At 46.0% G+C, this 13,725-nt stretch overlaps 1 protein-coding gene across 5 annotated transcripts in view; it reads right to left on the bottom strand.

Moving 5' to 3' along the window:
* Positions 1 to 8,199: 8,199 nt before the first annotated feature.
* Btbd7 (BTB domain containing 7) overlaps positions 8,200 to 13,725 on the bottom strand; it is a 105,933-nt gene continuing 100,407 nt past the window's right edge. For 3 of the 5 annotated variants that reach the window (XM_042261087.2, XM_006990900.4, XM_042261088.2), the window contains exon 11: positions 8,200 to 13,127. In XM_042261087.2, the coding sequence (XP_042117021.1) occupies positions 12,309 to 13,127 (819 nt within the window). In that variant the 3' untranslated portion in view covers positions 8,200 to 12,308. The remainder of the gene's footprint in view (positions 13,128 to 13,725) is intronic. The other 2 variants (XR_013044469.1, XR_013044468.1) reach the window with 2 other exon arrangements.

Below are 13,725 nucleotides of genomic sequence, written 5' to 3' on the forward strand. Positions count from 1 at the left end.
ACTCTCTTTCTGGTCCTGTTTAAATCTACCCGGCTTCCATCACTGGTGATAAGAAACTGAGCCTGAGTGTCTACTCACAGCTTTCCTATTCTGGGCCCTGGTTCAAAACTGGAGGCAGTTCAGTCTGTGTTTGCTAGTCTATAAAATGGGTCCTGGGTCTGGGGAACTGCTCAACAGGGTTAAGAGTTTGCTGCCTGAGTTCAAATCCCAAACATCTAAGTGTGGTTGTACTCACAAGCCTGTAGCCCCAGCACAGTGGGTGGTGGAAAGGAGGGTCGCAGGGGCTGCCAGCCTAGGCCCAAGTTCAGTGATGGACCCTGTCAAGAGAATGACATGACCACAGTGAGTTAGGTGAATGAAGTGTCCTCCATCACTGAGCTGCTGCTGTAGCTAATACCCTGATGGAAGCGTCCTCCCTTGGTGCCAGGAACACTAGAGGACAGCTAGAGCAGAGGAGGCAAGCCAAAGAGGTGGTCTAGTCCGGCCTGTGGACGGTCAGTACTGTCTGGGGAACCAACCTGGCCAGGAGCCAGCAGAATTGTCATAATCATGTCACCTTGAAGCTGAGACTACATGACGGGTTTTCACCACTAAGCTACATGGCAGTCTCTGGCACTATAGTAGCCAAGAGGAAGCTTCCAGTTCAGTTCCAGCTTGATTTCTGTTTCTTCTAACCAAAACATGGAGGGACACTCCCTTGGTTTGGTAAATTAACTTAGACTTCCATAAAAGAATTTGATTCTTATCCAACATGCAACCTGTTCCAGGGAAGTTTTTCTAAACCTCATAGGAAGCCTGGTTCCACTGCAGCTTCACCATGTGATATATGGAGACAGGAGACAGGAGGTGATCTCACAGGAAAACACAGTGCTTAGCTTTGTCCACTGGCAACATCACACGGAACAGATGAGGCAGGTGGCAGCAGGGCCGAGGGTTCCTGGGGACTTGGATCAGGGAGGGTGAGAGGAAAGGGTCACTGCTTCCACCAGCCAGCAAACAGAAACATACAGCCCCCTCAGAGCCTAGTGCTCCCAACTCAGACACAGCCACATCAGACTTCTGAACGACAACAGGGAGCAGAGCCCAGGGCCCATAGGAAGTAGACAGGGCGGGCAGCCTAGTGGGGAAAGAAGCCTAAGCTAGGTACAAGTTACTCCTCGGAGGGGAGGCTGGAGGGAGTGAAGTCTGGACACAGTGGACTCACAGCCCTCATCACAATCCTGAGGGCACTGTGCAGTGTAATAGAGAAAGTCCCTGGAAGGGGTAGACAAACACCCTCAGGTCCCACTGGCCATGACGGCCACTGTGCCCATCTCATCTCCCAAACTGGAACATTTATGCTCTCATGGTTGTGCTTTGGATTAGGTACCTTGTAGAGGGAACAAGGTTGCAGTAGGGCCTGAGAGGAAATCAGTTTGGTGATTGAGGGATGCTGTCTAGGCATCATCCTTGGAGGAAAGGGTGTCAGGAATGAGAACACTCCATTACTATTCCCTGAAAGCAAGGGTCACTGGTGTCACCACCACTCTGCCATACAAAGCACGCAATGTTTTTAAATGAACCAAAGGGCCACCTAGGGCCACAGTTCCTTTATAGTGTCTTGCGAGACTATTCTAGTCACAGTGCATCCTCACCTGCAGAACTGGCTTCTCTGACCACAGCTGGCTGTGACTGTGAAGTGGCTGTCAACTAGAATACCTGATGGGCCTAAGCCCGAGGCTCCATCATGACTCATAAGGGGCTGTTGGCTTCCTGGTATAAGACAGGGGGACAAAGACCCTACCAGAGTCTTTGGCCACCAGTGCAGACTGACAGTGCAGTCCTGATAGGGTGCTGGGAATCTCCCTCTCCCAGTGGAAGTGCCTGACAAAGCACCTGGGGAGGGGACCTACCCATGGCTTTGTTGTCGTGCAAGTTGAGGAAAACTGGGAGGTGCTGGCTATGTTGGTTCTTGTTCAAGGTCTGATACCAAGTGTGTAATAGGGTTTAAGGTCAAAGGTTAAGGCAGGATAAAGTTTGCAGGTATCACCCCCATTGTCACGGAAGCCACTGAAAGGAACCTCTTGGCCTATATTGAGCCACATGAAAAGTGAGGATGAAAGGCAGATGCCAGAGAACCATGGAAGGCTGCGTTAGGGGCAGGCTGGGGAACGTGGGTAATGAGATGGGAGGAAGCTAGGACAATGTCATAGAGCTGTGGGTGTCATGGTGTCTGGTGGCAGGCAGAGGTAAGAGGGGAAAAGGCCTGCTGAGATTCCGTAATCTCTTAAGATGACTAGAAATGAGACCAAGAGCTAGGAGATGAGCTTCCATGTTCTCTGAAGCTGGCTGGGTGATGTGGCCATCTCTCGTCATGTGAGCACCTGCCTTAAAGCTCCAGACAAAACCTGCTGGCAGAGCCTCCATAGCCAGTGAGGCAGAAGAGGGTGCGGTGCTCAGGGCAGGAGGGCTCCCAAGTGGCATGGGATGGGCCCAGAGCAATTCAGAGTGTGGTAGGGCAGGGGACAGGTAAGAGAGGTGGGGTACAGGGCAAAGAGAGGTAGGACAGAACAGTGACATTGGGGAGTAACTGGAGTCACGCAGGGAGGACAGCTGTAGGGTTCTTTAACAATCCCACACCTTGCAGTTGTGCCTTACAGTCATCTCCCTCCGCCCTGCCACTTCCTTCCTATCCTGATGGCCTGGCTTCAGCCTCCCTCTTGTCCTCCCGTTCCAAGCCCTCACGGGAGCTGCAGCACAGACAGCCGCGAGGAGGCAGTTTGGAGTGCATCAGAGAGGGAGAACACTGGGAGAAGATGGGGTTGGCCCCAGACCCAAAAAGGCATCTGTCTCCCCCAAAGGTCAGGGATTGAGGACGGAGCTGGAGGCTCCACAGGTAGAGGCTCTCTAAAGTGTCACTAGGTTGGGTGACGTGGTAGCCATGGGGCTTTCTTCAGTTTCCCAAAGCTGGACCCAGCACATGAGATGGATGTGTCCTTCACTTGCAGGTCAAAGGCCAGAGACAGGAAGTAGCTGACAACTCTGGGTAGGCTATCCTGGAGGGGACAGGAAGAGGATGGAGTCCAGAACGCCACAGAAATTAGTACTGAATGGAGAACTTGAGAAGACATTACTGACAGAAGGAGGGAGTGGTGTGGTGGTTTGAAAGAAAATGGCCCCCAAAGGGAGTGGCACTATTAGGAGGTGTGGCCATGTTGGAGTGGGTGTGGTCTTGTTGAAGGAAGTGTGTCATTGTGGAGGCGGGCTTTGAGGTCTCATGTATGCTCAAGCACACTCAGTGAGACAGCCCACTTCTTGTTGCCTGCAAGCCAAGGTGTAGGACACTCTACTTCTCCAGTACCGTGTCTGCCTGCACACTACCAATGTCGCACCATGATGATAATGGACCAACCCTCTGACAATGTAAGCCACCCCAATTAAAGGTTTTTCTTTTATAACAGTTGCTGTGGTCATGGTGTCTCTTCACAGCAGTAGAAACCCTAAGACAAGTGGACTGAGAGCAGGAGGGAGTGACGAGTTCAAGATGGAGCCCTATTATGGCTGCTCCCTCTGTGGCCAACAGGGCTTGGAATGGGAGGACAAGAGGGAGGCTGAAGCCAGGCCATCAGTATAGGAAGGAAGTGGCAGGGTGGGGGAGAGATGACTATAAGTAAGTAGTAGTACAACTGCAAGGTGTGGGATTGTCATAGAGGCCGTCCACCACCCACTGCCCTTCCTGTATCCCACGTGGAAGAAAGCACAAGAAAATCTACTTCCTGGAGGGGGCTGGGAAGTGAGACATGGGACCATGACCTCAGCTAGGGTCAGAGGAAGATGGAAGGCTGGAGAGGCCTGGGAGGCTGAGGTGGGGGTAGGAGGGATTGATGCTTTCATCAGAATCCAGGCCTTTAAGAGAGCCAGAGTGACAAGCACGGGTCAGCTGACTACAGGGGTGCCGAGAGCATCATACCAGATGCCCCGAGGAGTGGGAGGGCCTCTGGGGTCATCCACTCCCTGACCAACTGGGGAATTCCCAGGGTCTTTGGTAGGTCTGTCAGCAAACAGAAAAGGGAAGAACAGTTCTTTTCACTCACAGAGGTCTGGGAGACATTTATATCTAATAGAAGATTCCAGAAATGGAAGATAGTTATATAGCTGGAGAGATTGAAGGGTGAGGAATTTCAGGAGAGCACAACAGGTTCCCCTTGGCCTCTGCAGCAGTCTTATGAGGCAGGAGTTAGGGAGGTGTCCCTTCTCCTGAGGACAGAGAGAAGATGGTTTATCATGAAGGGTGAGTTGAAGGTCACAAGACCCATATGTCAAGTCCATAACCAGTGCTTAGTAAGTAAACCACATCCGGGATGAGGAAGCTGGGGTTGGGTGCTTCGTCCTAGATACCATAAGAAAGTGTCCCATAAGGGTTCTCTGATGGATCTTCATCTATGAAGGCTCTTCTTCCTCAAGAATTTCCTGGTCTCCCCTTCACCTTCACCCCAGCTCTGCCACAATCCAGCAGTGACCACTAGCATGCTTGCACACCGGACTTCATGGATGCAGTTCCCCACTGTTTTGAGATGTCACTATAGTCCTAAATCTGAGGCTGTCTGCAGGATGTGGCTCTGGCTGCTGGGGAGACCTCACAGGAGGACAAGCATCTTGTGCCCGGGAGTGGGCAGGCTGGAGTGTGAGATCGGGTGAGGCTCCTAATAATCCCAATGATGAGAGTCAGATAGGTCATTTCAAACGTTGGGTAGTTAGTACGAGTTTGGCAGGTAAGGAAGGGCAGAACCCTGCAACCTACCTTTACCCTTTCTATCAGAATACATCCCTCAGATCCACATGAGTGGAACACACTGCTAGAAGACACAGGGAGAGGAGTTTGGGGACCTTGTGTGTGTGGCCCATGGGAGTAGCCAGGAATGCAGCAAGCTACTGGCAATCTGGATAGGATGGCTAAGCAAAGGGAACCAACGCCTAGAAATTACCAAGTGTCTCAAATAATTTGGTTCTGTATTTGTAGTAGGGAATGTAGTCTGGAAACTAGGGACCAGTGATGTGTCAGGCATCTGGGACAAGGAACAGTAGCAGATGGACATGGTGTGCCTGTCAAATTGTCTCTTAAATACTTAGGTTTCTGGTCATAGAAGAGGGCTGCTGTTAGTTACTACAGAGATCTTTAACTGCTAAAAGTGCTGAGACTCAGTGACCGTTGAGTAGTGACTAAATGAGACATTTATAGCATCCTCTCCAAGGCACAGGGGCACAGAGAATCTAAGCATGGAGAACTGGGTGGAGTGATGTGGAATGCTATCTTCTGGACATCACATAACTGCCATACTTTTGAAATAAAACAAAAAGCAAAAACAAAAAAAGGAATTGAAAAATGTTTTAGAAGAAAGGAAAAGTGAGCAGCTACTATTGTTGACTTCTGAACTTGAAGAAATGAACATGGAGTAGGAAGAGCTCTTAAATGATACCAAGGGACAGAGAGATGGCTCAGTGGTTAAGGTTACTGGCTGTTTTTTCAGGGGACCCAGGTTCAATTGCTAGCACCGACATGGTAGCTTACAATCATCTGTAGCTCCAGTTCCAGGTCTGACACATGCCCTCTTCTGGCCTATGCTGCACCAGGTACACATGATACAGACATACGTGAAGGCGAAATACTCACATCCACAAAATAAAATAAAATTTAGATAAAGAAGAAATTGTGCTGAGGGTTAGGTGAGATGACCCCGTGGTAAAGGTGCTTGCTGCCAAGCCTGACAACTTGAGGTAAACCCCTTAGCCCTACAGAGTGGAGATAACTGACTCCTGAAAGTTGTCTTCTGGCCTCCATACACACAGCATAGCTCATGCATCACACACACACACACACACACACACACACACACACACACACACACACACACACACACACACACTATGCAATAAAAAAAGAAGGATGCTGAGCTGACCTTCTCTATGTTGACAGGGTCCAACCACCTTCAGAGTAGGGTCTAAATGCATGATGGTCTCTGCTGCCAGGTACCTGATGACCAGGTATGAGTTGGCTCTGTCTCTGACAGTTAGCTCCTTTCACTCATAGCTCCTGCAGCCAGTCTCCACCTTCTCAGCTGCTCACTAAGCCATCTACCCAGTCGCCCCCACGTTCTCACCTCCTGTTGGACTTCTGCCTGCTTACCCGTCTTGCCAGCTCTATTCTCCCTTGGAGTCACCACCCACAGACACCTAGGGGCTTGACCTCCTAAAACCATATGAGTAACAGCCACTTCTGAGGAGTGAGGAAGTGACCTTTAGTCTTCTTCCTTTGAGACAATAATATGTCATGTGAAAACTTAACGATGGCTGGTAAGTGGGTAATGGTGTCTACTGCCGAGCCCGATGACCTGAATTTGATTCCCGAGTGAAAGGAGGGGACTGACTTTTCTAAGTTCTCCCCAACCTCCACAAGCTCACTGTTGGCCCGTGTGTGCTCACCCCAAATAAATCAATGTAAATGGGGGTTGACAAGTTTAGCTTAGTGGTGGAGCATGTGCTCAGCATGCCCGAAGCCAAGTTCCCAACTCTGAGCCCCATTTAAAAAGAGAACCAGTATAAATGGTACAATAAAAAAGAAGCAAGCAGGGAATAGAGGCACATGCCTTTAGTCTTGCACTCAGGAGGCAGAAGCAGGCAGATCCTTTAAGTTTGAGGCCATTGTGGTCTAGTGAGTTTTGGGCCCTCAGGGCTACTGAGAGAGACCCTTAATAGGCTACAATCCCAAGTCCTCCCACCCCACAACACAAGTCCCCCTCCTAGGGGCAGCCCTGTAAGCACTCTGAGATTGTCACACACATCTTTAGTCTTTCTCATTTTCTCTTCTCCACAATGGACATGTGTGGCACTTTTATTCTGAAGACCACATTCCCTGTAGCTGCCTTGACTGGACCTTCTGAGTGCCACACTGCAGGTTTCCTTCCTGCCTGTAGGGGTCCTGGGTCAGCGAGTCCCCCCTAAAGGACCTAGGATGGGGTCCTCCAGGGTCATCACCTGCTTCATCTTCCTCCCAATGTTTCCCTTAGTCAAGCAGTGTGTGGACTACTTTTTCCTGAGTTCTTACCTAAATACTTCTCAGGTACTGCTTAGAACTCCTGGCCAAGCTAATTGACTAATATTCAGCTCACTTTCCTCTGGACGAGACCCTCCTTGCCTTGCCTACCAAGTTACCACAAGTCACGAAACACTGTGCCCTTTGTAGCCTGAACAGTGGGCTCTCTGCAGCACTCAGGAGCCTCTTCACTGCCCACTGTTGGGAAGTTTGGAAAATACCCACCTCCCCTCTCCACCCCCTGCTAAAGCTTGTGGCAGCTTTGACATCTGAGACTGACATCAGGGCCAATCTTGAAAGCTTTTGCCTGTCCAAGAGGGGTGAGGGTCCACTAACTAGTCCCAGAGCCCTCGTGTGCAGTCCTTGCCACCCTAGCCTCTGCCCTCCCCTGCCCTCCTTTGGTTCTCCTAGTCCTAGCAGTAGTCCTATCTTTCTAAATAAAGGTCACCCTGCCAAGCCTTCCCCCTTTTAACCAGTATCTTTTCTTCCTGCAAGTTAAAATGTCAAGGCAGAACTAAGGACGTCTTCAGTTCGAGGTCTTTCATGCTTGGAGACCTGAGTACATCTTTGTCCTGCTGACTGACCACAGTGTAGTTCAGGTGCCTGGTACATACACATGGGTGGAACTTCCGCTGGAGACCATTGCTCCAATTTGTACAATGAAATCTCTCAAAAATGTCCTGGGTGAAATAAAAGTCAACTTGACTAATTAGAATGGATAATTTCCAAGGAAACCATCACCACCATCATCAAAATGTTTCTGAAAAATTGAAAACATGAGACAGAAAATCTGGAAAACCTCCAGAATCTACCCTCAAGTGACACAACCCGTCTGTAGATAAAGACCACATGCTGCACTGCCAGAACAGACTATGTCCAACTCCGCAGGTTCTATACAAGCCATTTATTTGAAATGTCAACTATATGTAGGATAAAGTCAGTGTTACATGCTTATCAGTAACAGTAGAAAAATAGAACCAGTGAAAACCTCTGTACAACTGTGATGGTACTCAAAAGAGAAATGTATCGTTTACAATGCTTCACACAGACGAGTTCAAGTTTGGAGGTACCTAAATAAAAATACTATATATTTCTTTAAAAAACACTATGTACAATTGAAGCGTAAACAAGTTTTACAAAGTACTGGTTATGCAGGTTGTAGAAAACACTTGCATAGGACATGAAATCAGTTTAAGAAAGATTTCTGAGCCTTTAGCATTGAAGGCACTTGACTTTACCATTAACAGCACAACCACAAGAAACTCGGTGGTGGAGGCCAGATGTGGCACATACATGGCAAGGGGAGCTCAGGAACCTCGGGTTTTCAGCCACCCCATCTAAGAGCTGAATTCCCTAGGGCCTACCCAGATAACCTGGACAGTCATGTGCAGGTACACCCGAGGACTCTTCCAGAGCATATCTGATCTTAGAGCTCACATAAACACACAAGTAGGAGAAGATATTTCCAAGACACAAACTTGCAAACAGTCATTCTATAGAAATGGCCGCAGCATTATAATATTCTGAATATGGAAGATTAGTACAGTCATGGATATATTTTTTAGGGAAAACAAAATCAAAAGACTTGCCCAGACAATAATCACACAACAACCAGTACAACTGATGGGACAAAATAATTTACACGTCACAGAGCACTGTTCACAAAGCAGTGTTGAGAGAAGATAGTACAACACCTCTAGGGCGTGCAGAATAGCTCTTAGCAAGATTATCTGAATGAGGCTTGAAAGTAACTAATGGTAGACACTGTGAACCACTGCAGACCCGGGAATAGCACCCATCACTGCGGCATTAATAGTCTATTGACTACGAAGAGCTTAACTCAGCTCTAAGAAACACGTAAATGCCTTATCATTGTAAAACAATGGCCTTATGCAAATTTCGTGAAATGTATTTTTTCCCTTAAAAGGCAAGTTCAGTATTATGAATGTATCTCTTTCACTGCAGACATGGGGAGTGTTGATCCTTCAACTCCCAAGAATGCGCCTGAGGTCAGCTTCGGCCCAGCTGGCGCCACATGGCATTCACCGGCTTCCCTTATTCTGTAGCATCAGCTTCATTCAAATGTACAAGGGTTGTGTCCATTGCTAGAACTTCAACAAGTAATGAAAGAAAATGCAATAAAGGATGACAAATGTTAAAAGTCAAAACAAAACAAAACAACCATAAAACCAAAGAGGACAGCCAACAAGGAAGCAAAAATCAAGAATTAGGTTTAGTTAAAAGGTACAGAAAGACAAATATAATCAATACAGTAGGCCCTAAAAGCCCAACAGGTCACTAAAACACTAGGCCGGCTTGGGCCGAGGGACTGCACTCAGAAATAAAGCTAATGGGGCTGTAAAAGGGAGATGGTGTATGGAAATTTAAGGATCTATATTTTGGATGATTTTAATTTTTCTCCTTACGAGCCGCAGGTGACTTTAAATGTAAGTTATTTTTCAAAATTACAAAACTAAAACAAAAATACAAGAAAAGGATCAACAGCATCTTGAGAACCTAAGCTGGTTCTCCAGCCTCAGCACTCAGAGGGACTGGAATGGTGATTGTCCAAACGGCCTGATTGTCCCTGGCCTCAAAAGGAAATCTGGGATTTTTATGATTTGGTTCTTATTAAATTTGTATACTAAGAAATATGCCAGTCCCTGTGGCCTAAGTTTTATATTATACATAAATACCTTCTTTTCTGAGACTGACCCTACCCAGACTTCACATTTACTAAGTACAGCATTAAAAAACTTCATAGATGGGTTCACAGCCAGAGGCACACAGTCTAATGTCCCACTAACACTTATCCTATCACACACAAAAACCACATCTGTTTATCTTCCGAAAGTCACATCAGTCCACAATCCCACAGATTAAAGCAAGATTTCCCTCTATTCACACAGTTTGGCCAGGTTATCTACTAAGTCACTAAAAACAAACATTATAAATTAAGTAATACTATGAACAGTGTCCACTAATTTTTTTTTATAATTACATCATGTAGCTAGGAAATCACATTTAACGAATTTTCAGGAAAATGAAAAATGTGAGATCAATGGTCCTAAAATGTAGAGAAACAAAACCTGTTAAGGTGAGAAAGCGTTAGGTGTAACTGCTTCTCTCCACAGTTCCCTGTACAACAGTCTCAACTGAACCACCTCAAACTGTAGAAAACGATGCCTGTCAACAGGTCCCAGAAACATAGGAGGAACAGAATGGAATTGCTTTTTGCTTCTGTGACACCAACTCTTAAAAATGAGCAGAGCCCCGTGGTTTTCTAACTTCAAGGAAAAGAGCCTTCAGGTGACTGAGCCCACTTTACAGCAGATATGCCTGCCCTGTGCAAGCCTCTGAGCTCAGGCTGTCCATCACCAGGGCCAGCCCCAGTCAGCGGATGCAGGACCAGCAGCTAACTAGTCAGGCAACAGAACTAGTGGCAGCGACTGCCGGGTATGCAGAGATGGACACCTCCCCATCTATGAGATTATCTACTGTTGTAATTGTTTAAATGTCAGATCATTCCTGAGTGTGTAGATCCACAGGGTAGGGCGGGGAAAGACCGTAAGAGAAACTAGAGTTTCAGGAGAAATCAGATTGCCAATACCTAATAAAAACCTATTTACCTCAAAGTGCATGTAATTCACTTATACGGTAGCTCATGAAGGCTCCCTAGCCCTGCATAGTTTTAGAGTGTGAATGATTCCTAATTATATGTACACACACAGAAAAGAGGTTCCCAAATACTTTCTCCACAAAGAATGTTCAGGAAGTTTCTTTTCCTCTAAGTGCTACAGCTTTGTGTGTTTATAAAAATACAAAGTGAATGTCTAAATGATGCTGAAGTGATTTAAAGACTTAAATAACAATATATTTACACTGGAGAATAAGAAAAAACAAAACAAAACTAAACTAAAAACAGTCCTTAGCTCACACATTGCCCTTCCAAGTGGAAAGGATTGTGAAAAACCCAATGTGTTCAGTAATTCAGAAAATGCCTAACCAGCACCTCCGGTGGAGTTCAAGTAGGACATGTAGTGTTTTACTGAAAACAAAATAGTTTTTTGGTGGTAAAGCACTATGCATCACAACTTTGAATATGACACCAAATATCCAGACATACTTTGAAAACATTAAGAAAAATGTATGCTTACAAATACCAAATGACACATAAGACTGAAGCCCTTTTGGTTTTTTGTTTGTTTTTTTCCACAAAATGCAAGACAACCCAAGGCAGTCATTTCCCCCAGCACAGTGACTCACATGCAGAGCCAGACCCCTGTGTGTGACATCACCATCTCTCTCTCTTTTTTTTTTTTTTTTTTTGAGGCAGGGGCTCACATAGCCAGCTTAGTCTTGAGTTCACTATGTAACCCAAGATGACCTTGAACATCTGATCTGCTGTCCCCACCTCCCAAGTGCTGGGATTAAAGGTGTGCATGCCCATATCCAAGCCCAGCTCTACTGTTTTCTAATACTAGGGTCTAATTTCCTTAGACCTTTTTGGAGTGAGTGAGTAACTATACTCCAGACTCTACAAGGGTCCTGATAATGCCCATACTATAATTACAGTAGCTGCAGACTGGGCTTCCTTCCCGTTCTTTACTGAACCCCAAAAATTCATGGCCTGGGCTGGACTCCTGCTGTGGGGAATGAAGATTGGCTTTCAAGACTCATAAAAAAGAATGACATCAGATTTATGGAGACTGAACAGGAAGATGTCTGAACTGAAACAATCACCAAAAGAGAGAGGAGCATTTGATGTGCTGTTCTTTGGAATTTCTATAATTAAAAAATAAACACAACTATTTTGTAAGAAAATACATCTTAGTGTGCAACCCAATGCACGTGGAAACTGGTAGATGATAGGTAAAATGCAAAAAAGTATGAAAATACAGTCCTTTAAATGTAACAATAAAGTTTAACACACTGTTATAAAATCAATACAAATAAAATAAATGTACAAGTGCAAAAAAATTAGTCATCTGTAAAGAAGAAGAAAGCGCCAGCTTGCTTTCTCTTTAAGATGCTTCCCACACAACTGTTTCACACAAAAGAGACGGATGCAGCATTCAAAATAACCCTCTTAGCATGCCATGTATAATAAACATATATACACATAGAAACTAGAATAAAATGTGAGACTGAGCTGGCATCAATAAACCGGTCAGTAAGTTGTTGGGTTACATCATAAAACAGAATGTTTCACATCTCAGGCACAGACTCGAAGCTGCTTTCAGAGGGCAGACTTTTTGTAGAGGAAGTCTGGCTTGCTTGGTGACCTCCTTCCTCTGCTTATGGAATCATCCCTTTCCAGATCTGTGTTTCTCTGAGCTCCGTGGCTCAGGGACTCACTGTCTGTCAGTCTTCTACTGGATCGCTCCTCTAGAGCTTCAGAGCTACATGCAGAATGGGAGGGAGGTCTGTTAGGTGTCAGCCCAAAAGTCAAGTCAGTTTCTACTGCAGTTCGTGCCCTGACATGAGCTGGACCATTGCCAGCATTTTCTGAGGCTGCCGAAGGAAAGTCTGACCTCTGGGGAGGCTGCTCAACAACATCCAGGCGAATTGGCTCACTCTTCTGCTTGTGGAGATGTCCATCAGGAGAAAGTGGATATTCTCTCCTAGCGTCTTCCTGTTTTTTAGGAGATGTCTGACCAGGTAGGTAAGCTGACTTTAAGCCATTTGGTGATGCCTTATTGTGGCTGTACAAGTCTGGACCCAAATATCTACCGTGTGAAGGGGAAGGAGTGCGTCTGCCTGGAGCAGGGGTGGAAGGTCTGCAAGCAGCATTTGAGAAGTCATAGAGATCTGGGTATTCCTGCTGATTTTCTCTACCATCTGCTTTCTGCTCTAGTGTGTGTTTTTTTCGAGACGTGTGTGTATGTCTCTGTGGAATACATGAGAGATGCTGGGGAGGCCCTGGTCCTGCTTCAGAAACTGGCTGGCATAATTCTGTGTCTGCTGCAAGCTCTGGGAGCCTCCTGTCCTTGAGTGACAGTGTGGACACCCCCATTGCGATATCTGGCATCAGATCATTCAGCACAGGCTGTGTACACTAAAACAGAAACAAAGGGGAATGATTAAAAAGAAAAAGAATCACACATTTCTTTCAAATCCTATCAAGATTACAAAGTACATGCTTGTATTTAGGAGTCATAAAAATACACAAAATTATACACATAAGAATAATACAAACAACTACACTTTCCTACAGAGGTTATTGCTGTTAGCATTATATAGCTCTCCAGCTTTGTACCTATGAATCTGTATTAATCTCAAAATTTAATGCACATACAATTACATCACTCAATTTTCTTTGAGATTACTTGATTACTAAATAACATTTTACTATATTGGTAAGATATAATTTAATCATTCTCCTACTAGGTTTCCCCCATCTTTCTTCTCTTTCTTCCACCCTACCCCACTCGGAGACAGGGTTTTTCTATGTACCCTGGCTGTTCTGAAATTCACTCTGTAGACCAGGCTAGCTTTGAATTCACAGAGACCTGTCTGCCTCTGCCACCCAAGTACTGAAATTAAAGGCATGTGCTACCACTGCCTGGCTGCAGCAGGTTCTTTTAATCAAACCTAGAACTCACTGATAATGGCTAATCTGGCTAGCCATCTTACTCTGGGGAATCCCTTTTCAA

The sequence above is a fragment of the Peromyscus maniculatus genome, chromosome 14 (assembly GCF_049852395.1).
Source record: "Peromyscus maniculatus bairdii isolate BWxNUB_F1_BW_parent chromosome 14, HU_Pman_BW_mat_3.1, whole genome shotgun sequence".
NCBI classification, from domain to species: Eukaryota; Metazoa; Chordata; class Mammalia; order Rodentia; family Cricetidae; genus Peromyscus; species Peromyscus maniculatus.